At 42.8% G+C, this 26350-nt stretch overlaps 1 protein-coding gene across 2 annotated transcripts in view; it reads left to right on the plus strand.

The window, feature by feature from the left end:
- NNT (nicotinamide nucleotide transhydrogenase) overlaps positions 1-26350 on the plus strand; it is a 122757-nt gene that overhangs the window by 44037 nt on the left and 52370 nt on the right. For both annotated transcript variants that reach the window (XM_075839676.1, XM_075839686.1), the window contains exons 12-13: positions 8137-8247; positions 13256-13401. In XM_075839676.1, coding sequence (XP_075695791.1) covers positions 8137-8247; positions 13256-13401 — 257 coding nt within the window. The remainder of the gene's footprint in view (positions 1-8136; positions 8248-13255; positions 13402-26350) is intronic.

A 26350-nucleotide genomic window follows, 5' to 3' on the forward strand; every position in this document is an offset into this window, starting at 1 on the left:
ACCAGAGTACAGAGCAGCTACAAAAAGTCTCTCGCTCTGGAGGACCTGATACTGTAATACATGGGTAGACCATTGACTTAAAGGGACTCTGTCACCAGTTTATCCTATCTCTTAACTAATCTAATAGGTGCTATGATGCTGATAACTACAGTGCGATTTGTTTTAAAAAAACTTGTATTATTTGTAAAGTTATGCAAAGTCAATTCTGACAGACCAATCACATCACTTTACAAGAAACATTTTAATAAACGGTCACTTGAAGTGACAGAAAAGGTACTAAACCGTGATGGCAACAGTCAGACAGCTGACCATCGCTGTGATTGTTCTGTCAGTTCTGACAGACTAATTACAATATTATTTAGTAAAAAGAAACTTGCTAGACATGGTCACAAACACTGATCTCCTTAGTGTGAGACAGAAATCTGAGCGGATCAGAGCTGTATTGCCTGCGAAGAGAAGAAAAACATAGTTTTGCCTACTCTATCCCATCCATCACCCTTTGTACCCTCCCCCCACTGTGATCCTTCCTTTTTTATTTATTTTTTATCTCTTTTTTTTATTTTTATTTTTTTATTTATTAGCTTTGTTTTAGGGTGAGGTTTTTTGTTTTTAATTGTCTCGGCGCCTATGTTCCGCAGTGGAGGCGTATTCTATTGTCTGTCCACACACAGACCGTGACTCACTCTCACTCTTTAGATTTGAAGATCAATCTTCTGCCGAACTGGCAAGGGGGTGTGTCACTGCTACGGACAGTGTAAAGAGCTGTGGAGAGGAGAGAGCGCATGTGCGCTCTCTTCTCTTCAGCACTTCTGAGCGATCAGTCTTGTACTTAATCTGCCGAACTGACAAGGGGGCGTGTCACTGCTACGGACAGTGTTAAAAAATCTGGGGAGCGCTTACACTATCCGTAGCAGAGACACGCCCCCTTGCCAATTCGGCAGAAGACTGATCTTCAAAGCTGAATAGTGAGAGAGCGTGCGCGCGGGCGGTCACACTCTCTCTTCGCTTTTGACGTAACACTGTCCATATCTGATCAGTGTCACAGCCATAGTAACACGCCCCGTTGACCGTACACGCCCCGTTGTCTGTTCAGGGGGTTATTTAAATATCAGGCGCCAAATGTAATGGCACCGATATCTAAATAATGGAGGGAGGTAGAATTTTTTTTTTTTAAAGTGCCCCAGAGTTTGTGCAGCCCTCCCCATTACATGCTGCACATGTATGGGCAGGTGGAAGGTTCTCTTTAAGAGCCGATGACTGCATTGTGCAGTGTCCAGATCCTGCTCATAAAGTCTAGTGACAAAAAAGATGTCCTGATGCTGAACTCTATTCATGGCGATGACACCAGCCCTGTCCCAATTGGTGGGGAAGGCGCCACAACCTCTGTACATACAGGATTATAATGCAAAAAAATTGGTGGAGTTGACCTCACCCATCACTAGATGTAGCCATATACTGCCATGACAAACAAGATCATGGTGCAAAAAAATGAACTGTCCATCTAGAACAAATAAAAAGTACAAAAGCATTGTACATGGTCAAGCATGCCGGCAATCCGGACACTTATCTTGGTTACCAAGTAGAAGTCCTTATTTTATATTATAAGAACCTTCTTTTTGGAGATCAGGAGGAAGCGGGGGCAAGTAGGGCTACTAGTGAGGCCATCAGGATCGTACCGGGGCAGCATTTCCCCAGTGAAGTGCCTATATGGACAGTGACGTTGGCAGAAGTGCTGGAGTCACCAGACAGCGCATCAGCTGATGTACTGCAGTTCCTGAGCAGAGCTGCTGCTGACGTCCTAGTCCATATATTGACAGTGACGTTGGCAGAAGTGCTGGAGAAGTCAGGCAGCGCATCCGCTGATGCTCTGCTCGAGATCTCCAGCGACCGGAAGCTTCTGAATATCAAATCAAATATGGACGTCGGGAGCAGTGCTGGAGTCCCGGGCAAATCGCTAGCTGATGCTCTGCTCGGGACTCAAGCAATAGGCAATGTGACAGCCCCTTGCGTTCATGTTCACCAACAGCACATGAAGCAAGTTTTCAATCACGTGGGGCCGTGTCGGAGCGTCGTCATTATTAGAAGGCCTGCCGGAACAATTCACGAGGTTTGTACTGCACCATTTAGTACAGAATTTTAAATTAAAGTATATTAGTATGTTACTTCGTTTCACATAAATATACTATTGCAATGCAATTTTTGTTCCCCAGATAACCCCTTTTAATATGTGTAGGTTTTTTGCTTTTATTTAATGTAGAGGCAATAAAATATCTTTTATGCAAAATAATGACACATTTTGAGGACTTTTTTATTTTATTTTTTAAATCCCATTAAGGGATAACTTTTATTTACAACTCTATCTTTTACTTATAATGTATTAGCACTATGACGTTAAGTCAGTACTGGGGTCCTTTCTAGGTCCCCAGTGCTGACTGCATAGGGATTCCCTGGTCTTTGATCACATCACCGGGTTTCTGGTGACTCAATCAAAGGGGGAGTTCCCTTTGATCTTGATGCGGTCACGCACCGCCGGCGATCAAAGGGTCAAACAGCTGGGGTCTGAATGTTAATCGACCCCAGCTGTATTCAGCAGGCTGCTCTAAGATCAGGAGCTGTAAGTTACAGCGACTGCTTAGAGGATGAGCACTCACAGGAGCGCTCATCAGCCTCTTCTACACCGATGCCAAAAGATGTCACTGTAGAACAAGTACCTGTACTGCCTGCCGTCAAGATGGTGGTCGTTAAGGAGTTAAGAAATGTAAAAACTTTATTTTTAATCTTATTTCTATTATTAAAATGGCCACAGATAAATTGACGTTCCACCAAAATATCAAACAAAACAAAAAATTCTCACTATACCCCTAAACTAATACTTCGAGCATCTAGTTCTCTAATCGGCATAGTTTCTTTTGAATGCTTCTATGTTCTGGCACTTAAGTACCCCTTTAAAAAAAAAAAAAAAATCAAAATTTTCTTGCTCCTTGCTACAAAAAAACGGTGGGGTCAGATTGATCGTTACACCCCTTGATAAATTCTTTGTGGAGTGTAGTTTACAAAAAGGGACTACTCAGGGTTGTTTTTTTTTAAAATCTTGCAACAATGCCTCTGCAATTGTGTGACAATGCTGTACAAATTACAATATTACACCGAACAATGCTCATGGTGCTCTTTCACTCCTGAGTCCTGTCATATATTCAAGCAAAAGAAGATAAGTTGTATGTCCAGGCACCTCAAAGACACTACACATACGACATGGTGCCCAGAAACCATTTCGTTTAAATCTGTGCTTCAAAAGCCAAATGGTGGTCCTTCCCTTCTGAGCCCTGCCATGTGCCCAAATAGCCGTTTATGACCACATATAGGGTATTGCCATACTCTGGAGAAATCTTGTAACAAATTGTGGGGTGCTATTTCTCATATTACCCCCGTGAAAAATAAAAATATTCAACTAAAGCTACATATCTTAAGAAAAAAATGGAATTTGTCATTTTCACAGTCCAATTCTATTCTATGGAACACCTGTGGGGGTCATTTGTCACCTAGTGAATTCTTTGAGGGGTATAGTTTCCCAAATGGGGTCACTTTTGGGGTGTGTTCACGGTTTTGGTTCCTCAGGGACTGCAAATTTGACACTGCGTCCGAAACCACTCCAGCAAAATTTGAGCTCCATAAGTAAAATGCCGCTCCTTCCCTTCGAATACCACTAAGAGAAAAATAAGAGCCTTTAATGCCAATGTATATAATATAAAAAGTTAAATCTTTATTATACAGACAATGTACATACTAAAATAGCACAAAGAGAACTCTAGTATAAAAGCGGAGACCGCACCGAGTGTTATAGCCACCAATTAACCAAGGGTAGCTGCATACATGTTAGACTGAGTACCAGATTCACAATTAAGTATACAATCAATACACCATTTAGCTCAAGAGTAAGGAAAGGAGAACAATGTCTCCATAAATAACTAGTTTGAGTGGAAGAGGGGTGCAGTGTATATCGTACTGGATGGTAGTTGAATCAAACAAAAAATGACTAAGATGCAGACTTACCCATAGATGGGATGAAGTGGTATGAAGTGAGAGGTGTCCGCTCCGTAACATAGACCCCGACGCGCGTTTCGCCACGTAGTGCTTCCTCAGGGGGATGTGAGTTAATGTGTGCTGTATTGTTTAATCCCATTTATACTAACCATGCCATGGGATCGTGATGCCATTCAGCGGCGCATCCCAGCTGGGACCGCCGGAAGCGAGGCAATCCCCACATCCGGCTTCCGGCACTGCAGCACATGTCCGGGCTCCCGACGCGTAACGAGAGTTCCGGACATGCGCAATGAGCCATGGGAAGCGAAGGGGGAGAGCGTCGCCGTCAGCCGCCACAGCGGGCATGCGCACAACGGCGCCACAGTCCGGGCATAGAAGTATCCAATGTAGCCGTGACCCTGATGTATCACACCAGCGGATCATCTCGTCCCCATATTATCTATACTAAGCCCCGTAGAATAAAGCCGAATGCACCTGTCATACCCATGTCATTGGTAAGGAGCCACCTATTTGTCTGTACACATGTATCTATGCATATAAAAAGATCTGTATGTATTTACAGTAGAGAGGTCATATAGTGTATATGGAGCAATGTGTGCGTGTGGTGATATAAAAACGGGGTATATAAAATTACGGCCACCAAACATTTGTGTGTGTGGAGGCGACTAGATGACATATGTTATAAATTATACAAAAAGTGAAGAAAAAGGGGAACAAAAAAGAAGAGTTTCAAGTAATAATGTCATCTAGTCGCCTCCACACACACAAATGTTTGGTGGCCGTAATTTTATATACCCCGTTTTTACATCACCACACGCACACATTGCTCCATATACACTATATGACCTCTCTACTGTAAATACATACAGATCTTTTTATATGCATAGATACATGTGTACAGACAAATAGGTGGCTCCTTACCAATGACATGGGTATGACAGGTGCATTCGGCTTTATTCTACGGGGCTTAGTATAGATAATATGGGGACGAGATGATCCGCTGGTGTGATACATCAGGGTCACGGCTACATTGGATACTTCTATGCCCGGACTGTGGCGCCGTTGTGCGCATGCCCGCTGTGGCGGCTGACGGCGACGCTCTCCCCCTTCGCTTCCCATGGCTCATTGCGCATGTCCGGAACTCTCGTTACGCGTCGGGAGCCCGGACATGTGCTGCAGTGCCGGAAGCCGGATGTGGGGATTGCCTCGCTTCCGGCGGTCCCAGCTGGGATGCGCCGCTGAATGGCATCACGATCCCATGGCATGGTTAGTATAAATGGGATTAAACAATACAGCACACATTAACTCACATCCCCCTGAGGAAGCACTACGTGGCGAAACGCGCGTCGGGGTCTATGTTACGGAGCGGACACCTCTCACTTCATACCACTTCATCCCATCTATGGGTAAGTCTGCATCTTAGTCATTTTTTGTTTGATTCAACTACCATCCAGTACGATATACACTGCACCCCTCTTCCACTCAAACTAGTTATTTATGGAGACATTGTTCTCCTTTCCTTACTCTTGAGCTAAATGGTGTATTGATTGTATACTTAATTGTGAATCTGGTACTCAGTCTAACATGTATGCAGCTACCCTTGGTTAATTGGTGGCTATAACACTCGGTGCGGTCTCCGCTTTTATACTAGAGTTCTCTTTGTGCTATTTTAGTATGTACATTGTCTGTATAATAAAGATTTAACTTTTTATATTATATACATTGGCATTAAAGGCTCTTATTTTTCTCTTAGTGGTATATGTATTATCATGGAGCTGCCTAGATGATATGGGGGGACAGTTGTGGCTTAAACAGTTCTCAGCCCTTGTTACAAATTTGTTTGGAGTCTATATATTGATTCCTTCCCTTCGAAGCCTAGCCGTGTGTCCAAACAGCAGCTTATGACCAGATATGGGGTATTCTCGTGCTCAGGAGAATTTGATTTACAAATGTTGGGGTGCTTTTTCTCTTTTGTCCATTGTGAGAATGAGAGAATCTGAGCTAAAACGACATTTTATTGGAAAAATTTAGATTCCAATAAATTCAGCAAAAAACCTGAGCGATAAAAATGTTCACTATGCCCCTATATAAAGTCTTTGAAGGGTATAGATTACCAAATAGGGTTTCCAGTGTTTTGGCACCACAAGACCTCTTCAAACCGGATATGGTGCCTAAAATGTATTCTAATAAAAAAGAGGGACCCAAAGATCAGTAAGTGCGCCTTCAATTTTGAGGCCTGTGTATCTGTCCATTAACAGTCCAGCTGGGCAATAAATATTAAGGGTTAAGAAACTTTCTTAATGCAGTTTTGAATACATTGAGGGGTCTAGATTTTTAAAAAAGGTGATTTATGGGGAGTTTTTAATACAGAAGGCCCTTAAAGCCACTTCAGAATTGAACTGCTCCCTAAAAAAAATAGGCTTTTGAAATTTTCTTGAATGTGAGAAATTGCTTCTAAAGTTCTAAACCTTGTAATGTCCTAGAAAAATAAAAGGACGTTCAAAAAATGCTATAAACATAAGGTAGAGATAAATGGAGAAAAAAAGGAGGATAAAATTCTCCAGCGCTGTCCAAATGTTGTGGAATTGAAGAATTCAATCCAAGGCAAGAAGTTTAAATGAGATATGTTTATATGATATCCATTAAACACATATCTCGTTTAAACTTCTTGCCTTGGATTGAATCCTTCAATTCCACAACATTTGGACAGCGCTGGAGAATTTTATCCTCCTGTTTTTCTCCATTTATCTCGATCTACTGAGGGAGCCCTGATAGTCCCTGCACGGATTTACCATCTGCAGTCCTTTGAGACCATACAGGCACTTCTGGGTGTTGTGCTCCTAGCACAACACCACAAGTTAAGCACAACCGCGTACCCCCCAACCCTTTGTCACTTTAAGCAAGAGATGATGCACGATGTGCGCCGGGTGTTTTTCGTTTTTCTCTCGTCTATAGATAAATATAAGGTAGACATATGGGAAATGTTTATTAGTAGCTATTTTGTGTGGTATTACGATCTGTCTTACAAGCAGATACATTTCAATTTAGAAAAACAAAGTATCGACAAAATTTTACCACTAACGTAAAGTACAATGTGACACGAAAAAACAAGTATCTCCGAATCGCTTGGAAAAATAAACGTATTCCAAAGATATTACTACAAAAAGTAACACGTCAGACTTGAAAAAATCGGCTGCATCCACACAGGCTGTGTCCTTAAAGAGGCTCTGTCACCAGATTAATTTTTGGCCAAGTTATGAGCTATTTTATATATATGCAAATGAGGTTTGAAATGGACAACTGGGCGTTTTTTTTCCGTTATGTCCAACTGGGCGTGTATTGTGTTTTTAACTGGGCGTGTTTACGTGTATGACGCTGACCAATCAGTGACCAGTCAGCGTCATACACTCCTCTCCATTCATTTACACAGCAGCGATGTGCAGCCACATAAACAGAGATTAACGTTAATCGAGTGTCCTGATAATGAATACACCTGAAATCCAGCCTGGACGTCATGTGTATTCAGAATCCTGACAGTAAAGAAGGGAGGAAACCTTCAGCTCACCAGTTTGATGCGTCTCCAGACTCTCCTCTCGGATCCCCGCTACGGCTTGCGGTATGTAAATAGAAGAAAAGAAGAAATGATCCAGCGCTGAGTCGTACTTTGGATTTAAAAAGGAAGCAGTATTCCCACCTTTATTGGGGTATTGAAATAAAATTGAAGGGAGACGCAGTCCCAAGACGTGTGTGAATAGTAGGCGGTTTGCCCTGGGCTACGCGTTTCAAGCACGAGCTGTGCTCTTACTCATGGCAAAAAGAATATGAAAGCACTTCCTACCTTGCCTGCTAGATATACAAAGATAATGAATATGATATATATATATATATATTTTTTTTAAATGCCACTTTTAAATGATCAGATGTATAAATTCAGTCTGAATTAGCACTGTACAGTGGAGGATTGCCGGTACCAGTACGTCAAATATTAACATATCTGAGGGGAATGTTGAATGGGAGTTCTCAAATACATTCTTTATTATTTTTGCGTGGTGTGTGGAGCTATTAACAACGTTGACTCTTATAATTTTTGTGCAGGTCTGACAGCTGTCGGTGGGCTTGCACTGATGGGTGGTAGTTACCTCCCCTCCAACACGCCACAACTCCTTGCTGTACTCGCAGCGTTCGTGTCTTCCATCAACATTGCAGGTAACGTGATGCAAGAAATATTCCAAGGTTTTACATTGTCATAGAAGAATGGGTTTCCCGGTCTCAAAAAACCTGACCATCAGCTTTTCGCGTACCTAAACGTTCCACAAGGCTGTACTATTTTGGCGCTGCGATCATTTAGGCATAGTGGTTTAGTGGTTGTGATCACCTGCAAGGCTGGATTTCAGAAAACACTGATCTTGACATTTTAACTCTTGAGGTGTTGCAATCAGTAGTGATGGTACCATTGAATGGAGGGGGCTTCCTTTGTTACCCCCACATCAACCCTGATGATATTGATCACCGTAGCTGACTGTTTTATGGTGACAGCCTTGGCCTAACAGAGGCCATCTGGTCAGTCCTGAGATAATGGATGTTAGGACATTCCTTTTATGTTCAAAAACTAAAATGCTTTGGAATACATTTGCATTATAATAGTTTGTTAAACTTTTTTCTTTTCAAAGTAAACGTTAAAACAAACCGCAAAAAACCAAAACCCTAAAATTAATTTCCTTACTTTATGCAACTATGGACCGCACTCTCTATATATACGGTGGTGGCTTAAGCTTCCTAACCGAGCGATTGGGCAGCTTAATGTTGGACATCTGGCAGACAGACTGCCGAGGACCGTGGAGAGAAGATAAAAAGGGTGAAAACCACTTCTGTCTTCTCTGTACTGCCATACGCAGTGCTCAATGAACACTGTATATAGAATAGAGGCAGCGGTAGCGCAACTTATTCTGTTGGTTCCGGTGGTCATGTGACTGGTCACATGATCGCCGGTAATAGGAGTCTGCTGCTGGTTCTAACCCATCACATCCCCAATGCCGGGTTCCCAAGGGATGGATACGCTGCGTAAAAACTACCCAGTGTATCCGACCTGGAACCCGCAGTACATTCTGTCCGAATATCGCACCACATGTGCGTTTTTTCGGACAGAATTTACGCTGTGGAAAGCAGCGGTAAAACCGCTCATTGCGTAAGCCGTTGTTATGGTGACGTGTCCGGTCCATCCTCTCTGGACGACGCTGCAGCAGTCACGTGGGATGCAACGTCCTCCAAGGAGGCCGGACTGCAGAAAGGAGGGCGTTCTGGGTAAGTGTAATTTGATGATTTATTTTTTCCGTAGTTGCGATTTTTGCAGCATAGTCGCTGCAAATACGCTGCAAAGTTGCAACACTTGGCTTTATGCTGCAGGTTTTCCATCCCCTTTGAATTAAAGGGGTTTTCCCAAGAAGGACGTTTATGACGTATCCAGGCTATGTCCTAAATGTCAGATGCGGGTCCCACATATCTCTAGAACGGGGCCCCCTAAACCCAGATCTAGCTTTTGGTGCTAATGCGGTCTCCCGGCCACTTCCTGATTTATTTTTTTTGTTCGGGAGTAGCTCGCTGAGCTACGCTGTTTCCGTAAGTCCCATAGAACTGAATAGTAATTACAGAAACAGCGTAGCTCGCATGCGAAGCTGCTTCCGGAACTGCCTGCAACTAGTATAGGAGTTACAAAAACGGCGTAGTTCAGCGAGCTACACTGTTTCCGTAACTCCCGACCATAAAGTCAGTAAGTGGCCGGGAGACCGCCTTAGCACCCAAAGCTAGAACAGGGTTTAGGGGGCCCTGTTCTAGAGATAGGTGCAAGTCCTAGAGGTGGGACCCGCTTCTATCTGACATTTGACATCCTGTGGAGATGTCAAATGGCCTTCATGGGGAAAACCCCTTTAAATGGTGAAAACCCGCATTGGAAAATCAACGTAAAAGCAGCATAAATTGACATTCTGTGGAATTCAATTATTTTCCGCAGGTCAATTTATTAACTTTTACGCTGCATTTTTTTTGGGGGTTTTTGTTTTCGCAGCATTGGTATGAGATTTTCTGATTCTCATCCACTTTGCTGCTACTTTAAATGCTGCGACATTTCCACACGGAATTCCTTTGCAAAAATTCTGCAGCGTTTACACTACGTAGAAACCTGGCCTAACCGTGACAATAGTCACTATAACGTGGCTGATTTCCTGTATAAAACAGAAAAAAGAATAGTGGAAAAACAAAGTCCACAAATCACAAATAAAGTTTAAGGCCTCATGCACATGACCATAATTTGTATCCGTAATTGAAAATAAAATACTGAGCGTTCATTTCTGTCGTCCATGGACACGTTTCCCTTTATATTTATGGCCGTAGAAATGACCCGTAAAAATAGGGCATGTGCCATTTTTTTGCATGTACGTGCTGTGCTCCTATACTTATTACTGTGAACATGGTCCTTAAGTTAGGGTGACCCTCGGTGGCACATCCATGGAGTATTTACTGACAGGTTTTTTTTTTACCAGCTTTTTTTCAAACTATAGGCCTAAAAATGCCATTAAAGCAAAAAATTTGTAGAAAAATTAAAAAAGAAACCTGCATCAATGACAAAAAAACATTGCAAAGATCTTGGCGCCAGCCCAACGAAAAAAATTTTATAACCGTTTAACGCATGCTAAAAATAGCTGGACGTTGCCTGGTCTTGAACCAGTTAAATATACATTTTAAAGCTAAGCTATATGTACTACAAAATGATATCATTTGAAAATGCAATGAAAACCACAAGAAAAACCTCACGCAGCAACAATTCTTGAAAATACATTTGGGCCATGTAACTAGGAGTGCGCAAGACCAGCGCTGCATTAGTTCTTGACCAGTGTCAAAAATATACGATGGGTGCTGCCATGTTATATACACTAAGGCTGGATTCACACGAGCATGTTTGGTCCGTAAAGGACGGAACGTATTTCGGCTGCAAGTCCCGGATCGAACACACTGCAGGGAGTTGGGCTACTAGCATCATACTTATGTACGATGCTTAGGAGTCCCTGCCTCTCCGTGGAACTACTGTCCCAACCTGAAAACATGATTACAGTACGGGACAGTTGTCCTGCAGCGAGGCAGGGACTCCTAGTGTCGTACATAACTATAATGCTAGGAGCCCGGCTCCCTGCAGTGTGTTCGATCTGGGACTTGCGGCCGAAATACGTTCCGTCCTTTACGGACCGAACATGCTCGTGTGAATCCAGCCTAACGGGCACCAAGAATACTCAAAGTGAATATTATTAAGTAAATGTAATAGCTTTAGAAACTTGATTTGAATGAAATATGGTACTTTTGGGTAGAAGCAATACGTTATACGTGGGGATCATTTTGAGTTGACATGCTCATCTGGACCGTTTGTTTCGCAGAACTTTCCCTGTGGACGCTGGTTGGGGAGGTCCCAGTTTAACAGGGAAAGTGATTTTATTGGCATCTGCATCGACATTCTTCAATAATCAATTCAATACGGAAAAATTATATGCAGCTAATTGAGCCAAATTGTCTCCCTGCCAGGCTATTGCTTTTCCCTTACTCACTGTCTTTGTGTAAGTAATTCTTTAAATGGTTGTCACAAATAGAGCCAAGACGATCTATTCCCAAAATCTAAAGCAGCAGTGTGTAATATGCTAAAGCTTGGCTGGATTATTCCTCCTAGCATTACTGTGCTGTAGGTAAAAATACAGAGAGCCAAAAACCTGGAAAGTTATCGGCATCAAAGGGACTGCAATAACAAGGTGTTTACAGAGCTCGAGATGATCGTGCGACCCCTCACGCAGACCGCGGGGACATAGTAGGCCCAGAGCAGCGAATACCATTTGTCCCTATGCTGATATTACAGCATTGTTTATTGGGCTATGTGTAGCCAGATTAATTAGGAGACACCTATGAACACCCTGCCCCTGATGTGCGGGTTGTGGGTCACCGCCAGAGTTACTAGGCTTAATCTTCCCAAAAGTGTCTGTTTATGTAGATCAATAAACATGCACTATAAATTAATGTCTAATAAAAATATATAAATCTTTGTAATGCACAATTCTAGTTAGATAGGACATTTTAGTACATATGCTTGTGAGACTCTTGGACACATGTAGTGAATAAAGCGTCACCGTCATGAGTTTGTCTGTAAATAGGGCATGTATTGTGAAAAGGTGTGGGTACTCTAAGACAAGGGCAGCATAATAAACCTAGCCGAGAACTTGGAATAATGCATTCGAAAATGGAATATTTATTTTTCCTCTTTCATAGTCTACCAAATAATGTTTTATATTTTTGCTGGACATATTTAAAGGGGTTATCCTTTATCGGACACCGGTGTATACGATCCGACCCCACACAGATCAGCAGCTCCGGCACCGGATGTCATTGCACAGTGTACGGAGCCGGAAGCAGGCGGCTCCGTACATATCATAGTGGCTGTGCTGCAGAACTGCATGTCTGCTCCTGTTCACTTGATTAGGAGCAGAGCTGCAGTACTGCAGCTTGGCCGCTATTCTGTGACCGGAGCAGTCTGCTTCCGGCATGGATGTCCGGTGCCCATAGGCAGTTGATCGGTGCGGGGTCCGGGTGTCGGACTCCCACCGATCGTATATTGATCACCTATCCGGTGGATCGGTCATCAGTTGGGCTGTAGTGGACAACCCATTTAAGAGCAGATAGGGACAGGGAAGCAAGTGGAAAAATGGAGGGCAAGCATTTTTTTTTTGTTGGTTTGGGACAACTTTTTTCTGCATGATGTTGGGCATGCAACTGCATGATACAATGGCACTTTGTATAGGGCATCTATTTTATGAAGGATTCATAAGTGTCCCTGCATAAGAAGGTAGCTTTGTTCTGTCTTTGGTGACATAGCTCTTACAGTCGCAATATTTGTATTGTTTTAGTGACAAGGACATCATTATTTCCATTCTGTCACATTGGTAAGATCAAGTTGTCACAATGACCACCTCGTCTGTGGAATCGCAGTGTGAGATTTAAAGCAATCAGCCATTAAATTGCTGACTTAAACCTACGGATGTAGACTCCATGGGGTTAAAACGATCCAAACTAGCTGAGTGGGTTGCAAAAAAAAATCAGCCCAATTCCTCAGAAAACCGGATTGTATATTCAGTGACAGAACCGTTCTGTTAGTTACACTTCTGATTCTTCAACCTTCTCTCTGCAGGAGGTTTCTTGGTGACACAGAGAATGCTGGACATGTTCAAACGTCCGACTGACCCTCCTGAGTACAACTACCTGTACCTGCTCCCTGCCGGTACATTTGTTGGGGGCTACGCCGCTGCACTCAACAGTGGATACACCATTGAGCAGGTGAGAAGATTTCACTATGAATAGTTTCACTTTGTTGTAACTGAAAAGGCGACCATGGTCTCTGCCCATAAACCATGATGGCTTCTCTGTGAGGTGGCTTCTCTGTGTTCTTACTGAGAACAAACCCAGTTACATTACTTTAAGGTTTGTTTACAGAAACTGCGGCACTCCATGGGCCGTGTCTGGTATTGCATCTTCGCCCCATTCAATTGACTATTGCAATGCCAGACACAGCCTGTGTGCAAGAGTGGTGTTGTATCTAAAAAAAAAAAAGCTGACCGCCTAAACTTATACAACCCCTTTTTAAAGTTCCCTTTCGAGCAAATTGTTTTGTTTTTTTAATATAGGGAACACAAAGTGGATACCCCATTTCTCAGATTTTCATGCTGTATAATATTTCAACATGTTTAAAAGGAAGTTTCCTTTTCAAAATGACACTTGAAGGCAAAATGCTAGATTCAGACCACTCCTAGCCTGGACACTCCATCTACCTTTTTTGGAACTTTTCTTTCCCAAAGACGCCTATGTGGGGCGAAATTGGAAGACCACTTCCTTTTGTGGTGGCCATCAGCCAAAATGTTATCTTAATTGAATTGCTCTTTACTAAATTTCCTTTACCCTTAAAACAGACATTTGGCATTTATGTGTTCGGTAATTCCGCTATACGGTTCATTAATGTAGTATGCGGTGTTCATGAGGTATAGCCCTTGTCCGCCTGCCTGCTCACCCTGTCAAATATTCATTAGACTTTTTCCCGGTTTTCTGAATTGAGATCCTTGTGACAAGCAACCTATTGACTGCAATCTATATACAGAATTATAGGATACAGGCGTGTGTCTACAAAGAGTGCAGACAAGGAATATTCCTTACAAGGGTGATATCTCCTAATTCGTGAATGTGGCAGATGGCAGGAAATAACAATTTGACTTTCTGCAATATCGAAGTCCTGCCTGTTTTAAAGGGGGTTTTTCCCACAAATGACGTATCCCCCTATGTACAGGATATGTATTAAATGTATGATCACTGGGGGCCCTACTGCTGGGACCTCCAACAATTATTATAATGGGGGTGCCGAGTACCATATTCCTCCCCACCGCATGTCTGCAATGAGGAGTAGCTTGAATGGAGCATACCGCTCCATTTAAAGTCGGAGGCTGACTGAAACAGCCGATTGCTGTGTCCCGGAGGCTGTACCCCCACCATAACATATATAACATATATGCCATAACCTTAAATGGTGGCAATACGCCTTTAAAGGATGTTGTCAGATATGAAAAAATGGTCTGCTTCGTCACTAGAAAAGGCACCACTGTAATCCATTGGCTTTGTCTGGTATTGCAGCTCAGTCGGATTCAAATAAATGAGGTGGCTCTTTTTTATTTATTTTTTCTTCTATCCTTTCACAACCCCTTTCCAGATTTTAACATTGGGGCCATCATTGAGGTAATGTTACCCGTGGGGCTCAACTCCTGATATTCCTATCATCAGGACGGAGAGATATAGGCCCTTTTACACCGGCCAATTATCGGACAAACAAGCATTCACAGAACGCTCGTTCCAGATAATTGCCCTGTGTAAACGGCAACGATATGCCAACGAAAGAGCAAACGCTCAATCATGAGCCAAAATGGCAAAACTATTATTGATGTCAAATAAATAGACTCCTAACATATATTTATCGCAGGCTAGGTAAAGTTTAGCGAACCAACTTCCCCCCATAATTAATCAGATTGACTGTTCCACAGTAATAATACCATACCGAAGAAAAGATAGAGCTGGTAGTCATATTATATAAGAATAAATCAATTTTATTATACAAAATAACATACAATTAAAAACACATAGTTATGAAGACTCTAGTACTAACACTGTGGTACAAAATGAAGCACGAAAAAAAAAAAAAAAAAAAGACAAAATGAACAGGTATAGTGGTATTAAGTGCAAAATGTATACATTACCCACATAGATACTAAAATGTAACATACCAAAATGGATTGTATAATAGTGACCCGCGGTGTCCTCTTAATCGCATAAATTCAAGGGCTAATGCCAAGTCAACAGAGAATCACAGAGGGAAACAGGTGGTATCTTAATGGTGAGCGGTATAACAATGCAGTCTTACCCATTAAGAAAGAATGAAGGATGTCTAAATGCGTCCGTGCTTGATCGGCCACAGGGAACCCCAACGCGCGTTTCGCAGTAATGGTTGCTTCCTCAGGACGTACCCCCTGAGGAAGCAACCATTACTGCGAAACGCGCGTTGGGGTTCCCTGTGGCCGATCAAGCACGGACGCATTTAGACATCCTTCATCCTTTCTTAATGGGTCAGGATACACTCAAATATCTGTGAGATGCTTGATGCTACCAACCTGTATTAGACTCCTGGGTGTATTTGTGGCATATGCTTCCCTATTATCCATCTATCTCTCTATGTAGTCAAGCAAACTTATAACCAAAATGTATTGTACTCAATATTGTATTTTGTAAGGTGGCAGGAGGCTCTGTTAGCATACGTACACCGTTCAGCTATAGCATTAAAACCACTGACCGGTAAAGTGAATAACATTGATCATCTGGTTACAATGCTGCCTGGTGGAATATATGAGGCAGCAAGTGAACAGTCCGTTCTTGAAGTTGATGTGTTGGAAGAAGGAAAAATGGGCAAGTGTAAGGATCTAAGCGACTTTGACAAGGGCCAAATTGTGATGGCTAGAAGACGGGGTCGGAGCATCTCCAAAATGGCTGGTCTTGTAGGAGGTTTTTCAAAAAGTGGTCCAAGGAAGGACAACCGGTGAACCTACGACAGGGTCGTGGGTGCCGAAGGCTCATTGATGCGTGTTGGGTGCAAAGGCTAGCTCGACTGATCTGATGCCAAGGAAGAGGTACTATAGCACAAATTGCTGAAAAAGTTACTGCTGGCTATAATAGAAAAGTGTCAGAACACACAGGGCAAAAAAGTGACCGCATCTAGTTAGGTGTAGAATAATTCAAGGACTTTATTCCTCCAGCACCAATATCTTTCAAAATGTTAAAGGCTGTGCACACCTTTTGAGGGCATTTTTTTTTTTTTTTTAAGTCCTTGAATTATTCTACACCTAACTAGATGCTGTCACTCATTTTTACACTTTGTGTTCTGACACTTTTCTATCATAGTCCGAAATAACTAACATTTTGAACAGTATTTGTGCAGGAGAAATAAAGTTGCTGCTGAATGATAGAAAAGTGTCACAACACCGTGATTCACAGCTTTCTGTGTAGGTCTGAGTGCCCATGCTGGCCTCTGTCCACGGATGAAAGCCCCTACACATGGCATGTGAACATCAGAACTGGAGCATGAAGTAATGGAATAAGGTGGCCTGGTCTGATGGGTCATGTTTTCTTTTACATCATGTAGATGGCCGGTGCGTGTGCGTCGCTTACCTGTGGACGCGATGGCACCAGGATGCATTAGAAGAAGACAACCATGGGGAGGCAGTGTGATGCTCTAGGCAATGTTGTGCTGGGATACATTTGGGTCCTGGCATTCATGTGGATGTTGTTGACCTGTACCTCCTACATAAACATTGTAGCAGACCAAGCACACCCCTTCATGGCAATTGTATTCCCTAATGGTCATGGCCTCTTTCACCACTATGTGTCCTGTCACGCTGCAAAAAAGGTTTCAGGAATTGTTTGAGGAACATTCTCCAGATCTCAATTTGATCGAGCATCTGTAGGACGTGCTGGAAAAATAATTCTGGCCCATAGAGGCCCTTCATTACAACTTACAGGACGTAACGGATCTGCGGTTATCGCCTCTGTGCCAGATTCCACAGACCTTTTCAGAGATAGTGAGGAGTTTATTATGCTGTTTTGACAGCGACCTACACATACAGTATTCAGTGCCGATGTGTAAAAAACACAGAGTGCTTCCTTTTTCTACCCCCCCCCCCCCAACCAAAAAGTGGAATGCTTGTCAGTATTCTCATTTCCAATATGGACACTGGCCCAAGTTAACTAGGGTTGAAATATGTTCTAGAACGCTAAATTCCAAAAGCAGCGTAAAGTCAGCTTTAAGTAAATTGATATTCCCAACCCCCCTTTCAATCAGTATGGATGTATTATGTTAACTTAAAATAATTACCCCCCCCTTAGAAAAACAATCCCCAAATTTTCGTAAGCAGGGCGCATTTCAACAGGGTCCTGTAGACATGTGAAACAAGATATTGAGTGATGTTTATTACGTACAGTATTACTTAGTCTGCTGAGGATTTGATAAAAACTGTTCCAAGGGAAGAAGCCAGCGGCTCTTGTAGTAGTTTTTTGTTTTTTCCATTCTAGATCTATACGAGGCAGTTTACATATTTAGTAATGTAATAGTCAAGTTAAATGTCTAATACATGACCTATGCGGCATCTGCTCAATATTGTGTACAAACAACAATTCCTTAGACAGTGTTTTTACAGATGTTGCAATCCATCACTTTTAATACTATTACTGTGTTTATGTAACAAGCTGATATTTAATAGCTGGTTGTGCTAGAGTGTGTGGGTATATGTATGAAAATGTATATGTGTGTGTATAATTGTTATATATTTTTTTATATATTGTTAAATAAAATATGGCTTTAACCCCTTAACGCTCAGCGACGTACTATTCCGTCGTGCTGACCGCCCCGTTCGCGCTCAGTGACGGAATAGTGCGTTGCGGGAGTAACGACCATTTCGGCCGTCTTCCCGACACATACAGGAGCTGTGACAGCTGCTGTCTTGTACAGCGGTTGCCGCAGCTCCTATAGCGGGGACCGATCGCTGTGTACCCGCTAATTAACCCCTTAAAAGCCGCGTTCAATACCGATCACGGCTTTTTAGGGGTTAAGCTACCATCGCCGGCCTGCTACATGATAGCGGCCATCGATGGTGACTATGGCAACCGGACACCTAACAATGGCGTCCAACTATGCCATCTACGGAATCCTAGTGGGTCCTGACAAAGTCAGGACCCACTATGCTTGCTGTCAGTGAGTAGCGGACCGCTCTAATACACTGCACTACGCATGTAGTGCAGTGTATTAGAATTGTGATCAGGGCCTCCTAGTGGGACAAAGTAATAAAGTGAAAAAAAAGATGTGTAAAAATAAGAAAATAAAAGTAAAAATCCCCCTTTTTACCTTATGGCTATGTTCACACGGAGTATTTTGGGGGAGGAATATCTGGCTCAAAATTCCGTTTGGAACTTTGAGGCAGATTTTCCTCTCCCTGATTTTCGCGCCGTTTTTCGCCCACGGCCATTGAGCGCCGCGGGCATAAAACAGCGCGAAATACGCTTTCTCTGCCTCCCATTGAAGTCAATGGGAGGTCAGAGGCGGAAGCGCCCGAAGATAGGGCATGTCGCTTCTTTTTCCCGCGAGGCAGTTTTACTGCTCGCGGGAAAAAGACGCCAACGCCTCCCATTGAAATCAATGGGAGGCGTTCTCGGGCCGTTTTTGACGAGTTTTGCGACGCGGTTTCCGCGTCAAAAAACTCGGCAAAATACCCCGTGTGAACATAGCCTATCAGTCCTTTATTATTAATAAAAATATATAAACAAATAAACTATACATAATTGGTATCGCCGCATCCGTAACGGCCTGAACTACAAAATTATTTTGTTATTAATCCCACGCGGTGAACGCCATAAAAGAAAATAATAATAAACCGTACCAGAATCACAATTGTTTGGTCACTTCACCACCCAAAAAATGGAATAAAAAGAGATCAAAAAGTCGCATGTACCGAAAAATGGTGCTGATCGAAACCTACACTTCGTTACGCAAAAAATAAGTCCTCGCACGGCTTTCTTCATGGAAAAATAAAAAAAGTTCTGGCTCTTAGAATAAGGTAACACAAAAAGTAAATGATTTTTTACAAAAAGTATTTTATTGTGCAAACGCCATAAGACATAAAAAAACTATAAACATCTGGTATCGCCGTAATCGTATCGCCCCGCAGAATAAAGTGAATGTCATTTATAGCGCACGGTGAACGCTGTGAAAAAAAAAGAATAAAAAAACAATAGTAGAATTGCTGTTTATTAGTCACCACGCCACCTAAAAATAGAATAAAAACAGATCAAAAAGTCGCAGGCACCCCATGAAAACTGCAATGAATTCCTCAAGGGGTCTAGTTTCCAAATTGGGGTCACTTTTGGGGGGTTTCCACTGTTTTGGCACCACAAGACCTCTTCAAACCGGACATGGTGCCTAATAAAAAGGAGGCCTCAAAATCCACTAGGTGCTCCTTTGCTTCGGAGGCCGGTGCTTCAGTCCATTACCGCACTAGGGCCACATGTGGGATATTTCTCAAAACTGCAGAATCTGGGCAATAAGTATTAAGTTGCGTTTCTCTGATAAATCCTTTTGTGTTATAAAAAAAATGGTATAAAGAGGATTTTCTGACAAAAAAATAAAAATATGTAAATGTCACCTCTACTTTGCTCTATATTCCCGTGAAACACCTAAAGCGTTCATAAACTTTCTAAATGCTGTTGTGAATACTTTGAGGGGTCTAGTTTCTAAAATGGGGTGTTTGATAGGGGTTTCTAATATATAGGTCCCTCAAAGCAACTTCAGAACTGAACTGGAACCTAAAAAAATAAATAAATGAGGCAATACTTCGCTTCTTACATTATACTGATAATGAGCCGTGCCCACCCCGAGATGACCCCAGTTTTGACCGTTTGTATAAACGGAGACCCCTATTAGACCGTTCCAGTGCCCGGTTTTCCCCAGTATACACCCCCGAGAATTGTATTTCTATTGAGTCCTTGGTAGGTTTTAAAGGGAGGGTTCAATTCCGCCAGCACCTGCCGGGTAAGGTATGGCGTGAAGATGTATAAGCTGTGCGAGGGTGCGTTTGGGTATACCTACAAATTTAGGATATATGAAGGGAAGGACGCAAGTATTCAGCCCCCAGAAAGCCCCCCCCCCCTTACTGGGAGTTAATGCAAAAATTGTGTAGGATTTGGTGCACCCACTGCTGGACCAGGGTATTTTTATACCAGCTTCCCACTCTTCAAGTGCCTGGCTTCCAGAAGTGCATTTGACGCTGCTAGAAGAAATCTGAGAGGCCTCCCTAAGACTCTGCTTGGGCAAACAAAAAGGGGTGAGAGTAGGGCACATTCTAGCAGCAATATATTGTGTGTCAAGTACAAGGACAAGAGAGATGTCCTTGTATTGACAACAATACATGGCCACACCAGTACCCATGTACCTGTACGAGGTACCAGTACAGAGAACCCCAAACCAGACTGCATCCTGGACTACAATAGGTACATGGGAGGAGTGGACTTGTCAGATCAAGTCTTGAAGCCCTACAGTGCCATGCGGTGTGGTATAAGAAGCTGGGCGGGCACCTCATACCGATGGCATTGTACAATGCATACGTGCTACGTCGATGTACAGGCCAGAGGGGAACTTTCCTGGAATTTCATGAGGTGGTTATCAAGAAACGTAATTTTTAGGGACCAAGAAGGGGGGCACCTAGTACTAATGGAAGCGAGGCCACACGCATCGTACCAGGGCAACACTTTCCAGGAGAAGTTCCCCAAACTGGCAAGAAGGGAAAAAGTCAAAAGAAGTCCAAAGTCTGCTATAAGAGGGGGATAAGGAAGGACACAATATATCAATGTGACACGTGTCCCGAAAAACCAGAGCTCTGTATGAAAGTGTTTTAAAATTGATCATACATCCCTTGATTTTTAATCTACCCCAGTTTTACTTACCCTGATGTACTCCGCACAGCTTATCCCCCTCGTCTTTCCCTTCTGAGCCCTGCTGCGTGCCCAGGCAGCTGTTAACAGCCACGTGTAGGGTATTTCCATACCTGTGAGAACCCACATTATGGTTTATGGAGTGTATGTCTCCGGTCAAAATGCTCACTACACCTCTAGATGAATGCCTTCAGGGGTGTAGTTTTAAAACGGGGTCACTTCTCGGGGGTTTCAACTTTACTGGTACCTCAGGGGCTTCTGCATACATGACTTCGCACCAGAAAATCACCAGTAGGCCAAATGGTGGTCCTTTCCTTCTGAGCCCATGGGCCCAAACGGCAGTTTATCACCACAAATGGGGTATTGCGGCACTCAGAACAAATTGAGCAACAAAATGGGGTATTGCGGCACTCAGAACAAAATGGGCAACAAAATGGGGTATTTTGTTCCCTGTGAAAATAAGACATTTTAATGAAAAATTACATTTTATTGGAAAAAATGACTTTTTTAAAATTTCACAGCCCAATTCAAATACGTGCCATGTAAAAACTGTGGGGTCAAAATGGTACCAAAAACCATAAATTAATTCCTTGAGGGGTGTAGTTTCTGAAATGGGGTCATTATTGGGGGATTCCTACTGTTTTGGCACCTGAACACCTCTTCAAACCTGGCATGCTGCCTAAAATATTTTCTAATTAAAAAGAGGCCTCAAAATGCACTAGGTGGTGCTTTGCTTCTGGGGCTTGTGTTTTAGTCCACGAGCGCACTAGAGACACATGTGGTACATTTCTAAAAACTGCAGAATCTGGACAATACATATTTGGTAGTGTTTCTCTGGTAAAACCTTCTTTGTTACAGAAAAAAATTTAATACAATTGAAATTCAGCAAGAAAAATGAAATGTGCAAATTTCACCTCCACTTTGCTTTAATTTCTGTGAAATGCCTAAAGGGTTAAATAAACTTTCTAAATGCTGTTTTGAATACTTTGAGGGGTTTAGTTTTCAAATGGGGTGTTTTATGAGGGTTTCTAATACATAGGCCCCTCAAAGCCACTTCGGAACTGAACAGGTACCTTAAAAAAAAGGCTTTTGAAATTTTCTTAAAAATGAGAAATTGCTGTTTATGTTCTAAGCCGTGTAACGTCCAAGAAAAATAAAAGAATGTTCAAAAAACGATGCCAATCTAAAGTAGACTTATGGGAAATGTGAACTAGTAACTATTTTGGGTGGTATAACCGTCTGTTTTACAAGCAGATGCATTTAAATTCTGAAAAATTCTATTTTTTTCAAAATTTTCTCTACATTTTGTAATTTTTCACCAATAAACACTGAATATATCGACCAAATTTTACCACGAACATGAAGCCCAATGTGTCACGAGAAAACAATCTCAGAATCGCTTGGATAGGTTTAAGCATTCCGACGTTATTACCACATAAAGTGAAATATGTCAGATTTGAAAAATGGGCTCTGAGCCTTAAGGCCAAACAGGGCTGCGTCCCTAAGGGGTTAAAGTAGCAACTTTTAGGGTGGAGCTTGGTGGTGACTTTGGCTGCATGGCTCTAGCAACAACGTGACCCATAGGATTAAATGATACTGCCGAATTAAAGGGTTATTCCAGCCATTTCACGTATGCCATATTTCTAGGATATAACTTGCTGATCAATGGGAGTCTGACCACTAGGACCCCCACCGCTTTGCTAGAATAAAGGGACTCTGGTTCTGTGCTGGTATTACAAGTCATATTCTCTTGAATGAGCCTGGATTCCAGTTCTCTGCACAATGCCTGGAAGGGAGCAGCATAGAAAATGGTAAAAGGTGCCTTGAGTATGGAATACATATTTTTTTTTTAAAGGGATTGTCTGGTTTAGGCAAATTTAATGTTTTATTTTTTTTGTATAATTAAGGGTGCGATCACATTTATCAGTTGTATCAGCATTTTTTGTCTCAAGTGGTTACAACTGATGCAAAAATGTATCAGTTGCCATCAGGCTTTTTCCCGATTTTTACAAAACCATCAGTTGTCATCACTTGTCGTTCGTTGTCATCGGTTTTTACCATCCCTTTTTAACATCAGTTTTTACCACAATGGTCCACAAAATGGTAGTCTAGGCTCTGGTAATGTGCCCCTGTAAATAGTGTCACATGCCCCATGTAGATAATACCGCAGTGCCCTCTGTAGATGGTGCCACACCTCCCCCGTATATAGTGCCACACATGCCCTCTGTATATAATGCTGCAGTGCCCTCTGTATATAATGCCGCAGTGCCCTCTGTGTATAATGCCGCAGTGCCCTCTGTGTATAATGCCGCAGTGCCCTCTGTGTATAATGCCGCAGTGCCCTCTGTGTATAATGCCGCAGTACCCCCTGTGTATAATGCCGCAGTACCCCCTGTGTATAATGCCGCAGTACCCCCTGTGTATAATGCCGCAGTACCCCCTGTGCAGTTCGGTTTTTACCATCCATTTTTAACATCAGTTTTTACCACAATGGTCCACAAAATGGTAGTCTAGGCTCTGGTAATGTGTCCCTGTAAATAGTGTCACATGCCCCATTTAGATAATGCCGCAGTACCCCCCCCCCCCGCACAGCGCCCCCCCTGTAGCTGGCGCCACACACACTGTATATAGTGCTACCCCCTTCCCCTGTAGATAGCACCACTGAAGGTCCCCCTAGCAGAGGAATCCCCGGCCAAAGCATTGCGGACGCTGTGGCCGGGGATTCCCTCTCAGAGAACCCCCTGACGCCACTGTCCATATATGGACAGTGATGTCAAGGGCTTCTCCGAGCACAGCGCGTAAAGTAGCGCTGTGCCTAGGGAATTATCGGCGAGTGGAGGAGCTCCCTCTTGCTCCTCCGCTCAGAACTCATTATGAAGCAGGGACCTGATCGTTCCCTGCTTCAGTATTAAGTTCAACTGTGTCGGCGTCCTGAGGACGCAAACACAGTTGATAGCGGGGCATACCCCCGGTCGCACGGAGCAGCGGGACACTGCCTGGATTCCGGGACTATGCCGCTGAATCCGGGACGGGTGCGAGGGTAGTTGTCATTGTCTCTGCCTGGAGCGGAATTCCCGGCGATGCTATGACCGGGTGCTGCCGGAAGGTGGATGCGGCAGCACCCGGCGTTCATACGGCCACAATTAAAATAGATAGGATAAGGCGCCGGACCTCCCTGGGAGCCGGAACCAAAAACGCTGCAGGTAAAGTTTTTGGATCCGGCACCTAGGGAGGTACGGCGCCACAACTGATGTCCCCTGTGCCAGAACAGATCCCATAGAAAGCTATGGGATCCGTTCTAGCATCAGTTTGCTGATGTAAACTAAAGCAGACGCTGGACATATGTGAACGGCCCCTAAAAGATGCACATTTTTTTTAAATATACTTTCTGTACACATTTCTCACGATTTTCAAGATCTGTGCTTGTGGTTATTTAGTAGTTTACTATTCATTGTTAACTTCAGTGGATACCATTCTGTCCATGGTCATGTGATCGACACATTGGGCGTTGACCAATCAGCGTTATACACTTCTCTCCATTCATGTACTCAGCACATAGTGATCTTGTGCGCATAAATCTAAAATAGGTCATAACTTGGTCAAAATGTATCGTTTTTCTAAATAAAAAACACTGCTGTTATCTACATTACAGCGCCGATCACATTATGTAAGAGATCGGGCACTTATAATGTGGTGACAGAGCCTCTTTAAGATTGTAATTATATATTTTTATGGCTCTGCTAAAAACCAAAACTATTGTTATACAGTGCCCACCAAAAGTCCCGGAACACCCTCAACTTTTGAACGGCTTGAGGTAGAGGGTTGAAATTTGGTGGGATTTAATGGGTTCTTAAAATCCACCAATTAACGGCAAAAAACAAACACACCTCCACCCCTTTGGAGGTGGAGGGGTGGGTGGGGACAGCAAAATCATAAATGGCATGGAGGGGTTGAGTGGGGGCCCATTTGAAAGCTCTTTCCAATACAAAAACAAAGCTGCAAACGATTTTGAGATAGGATTTTTTTTTTACTGAGATATTTAAAGTTAAAGTTATCATCTTCATTATCGGCTACCGCCGGTGTTAGCATTACCCAAAATGTACCGCACGGAGGCCGCACGGTCAGATTTACCTCTCATCGGGGTGCTAGAGTAATGTGAGTCCCCTTGCCTCTCACTTTTGTGTGTGTGTACACAGCCCGAAGTAAGGACCCCGGGGTTCGTCATTCCCCCGGTATTTAACGACTCCAAACGTGTGTGTGTGTGTGTGTGTGTGTGTGTGTGTGTGTTTGTTGGTTGTCCGGCCAACAATAAAAACAGTCCTGTTACAATTATACACACACACACACACACACACACACACACACACACACACACACACACACACACACACACACCCACCAAAATTTTACCCGCGCAGTACATTTTGGGTAATGCCAACACCGGCGGTAGCCGATAATGAAGATAACTTTAAAGTTAAATATCTCCTATCTCAAAATCAATTGCGGCATTGTTTTCGTATTTAAAAAAGCTTTCAAATGAGCCCGTACCATTTAAGATTTTTATTGTCCCCGCCCACTCCACCGTCCCCAAGGGTGGGGTTTTTTTTTTTTTTTTTTTGACAACTGGTAGATTTTATGACCCCATTAAATCCCACCAAATTTCAACCCTCTACCTCCAGCCGTTCACAAGTTGAGGCTGTTCCGGAACTTTTGGTGGGCACTGTATACAGTAATGCATCGAAAACACACAACCAACGCACAGTGATTTCAAGCTACTACGGTTCTGCTTTGTCCCTGTAAAACAGTTAAAGCACATAAATTACAAAAATAGGATTTACCCGGAGCTCCTATTCGTATCAAATAAGAGCTCCTGGACAATTTTACTTTTGTCCATTGTTATCTACAAACTAACGTTTCTTTGCCCACTACATCAAGATGTATTCTATACAGTATATATTTCTTCAAACAATTGACTGAAGTGTTTATATAATTGTCAACATTTTTTTTTTTTCTTCAAGCAATTATTTGTCTAGAGAGCACCTGAGATTAAACAGGGACGTCTACAAGACCCAATATAGGAGGGCCCTTCTCTGGGCATAACATAGTGTTCCTTTTATCAGAAGATGGCAACATTAGAGATAATGACCAAGATAAAAGACTTATGTTAATGAGAGATGGTAGTTCAAAGTCAATAATAATTCATTTGCTCGTTGCTTTGTTT

Source organism: Rhinoderma darwinii, chromosome 1 (genome assembly GCF_050947455.1).
Source record: "Rhinoderma darwinii isolate aRhiDar2 chromosome 1, aRhiDar2.hap1, whole genome shotgun sequence".
Classification (NCBI taxonomy): domain Eukaryota; kingdom Metazoa; phylum Chordata; class Amphibia; order Anura; family Rhinodermatidae; genus Rhinoderma; species Rhinoderma darwinii.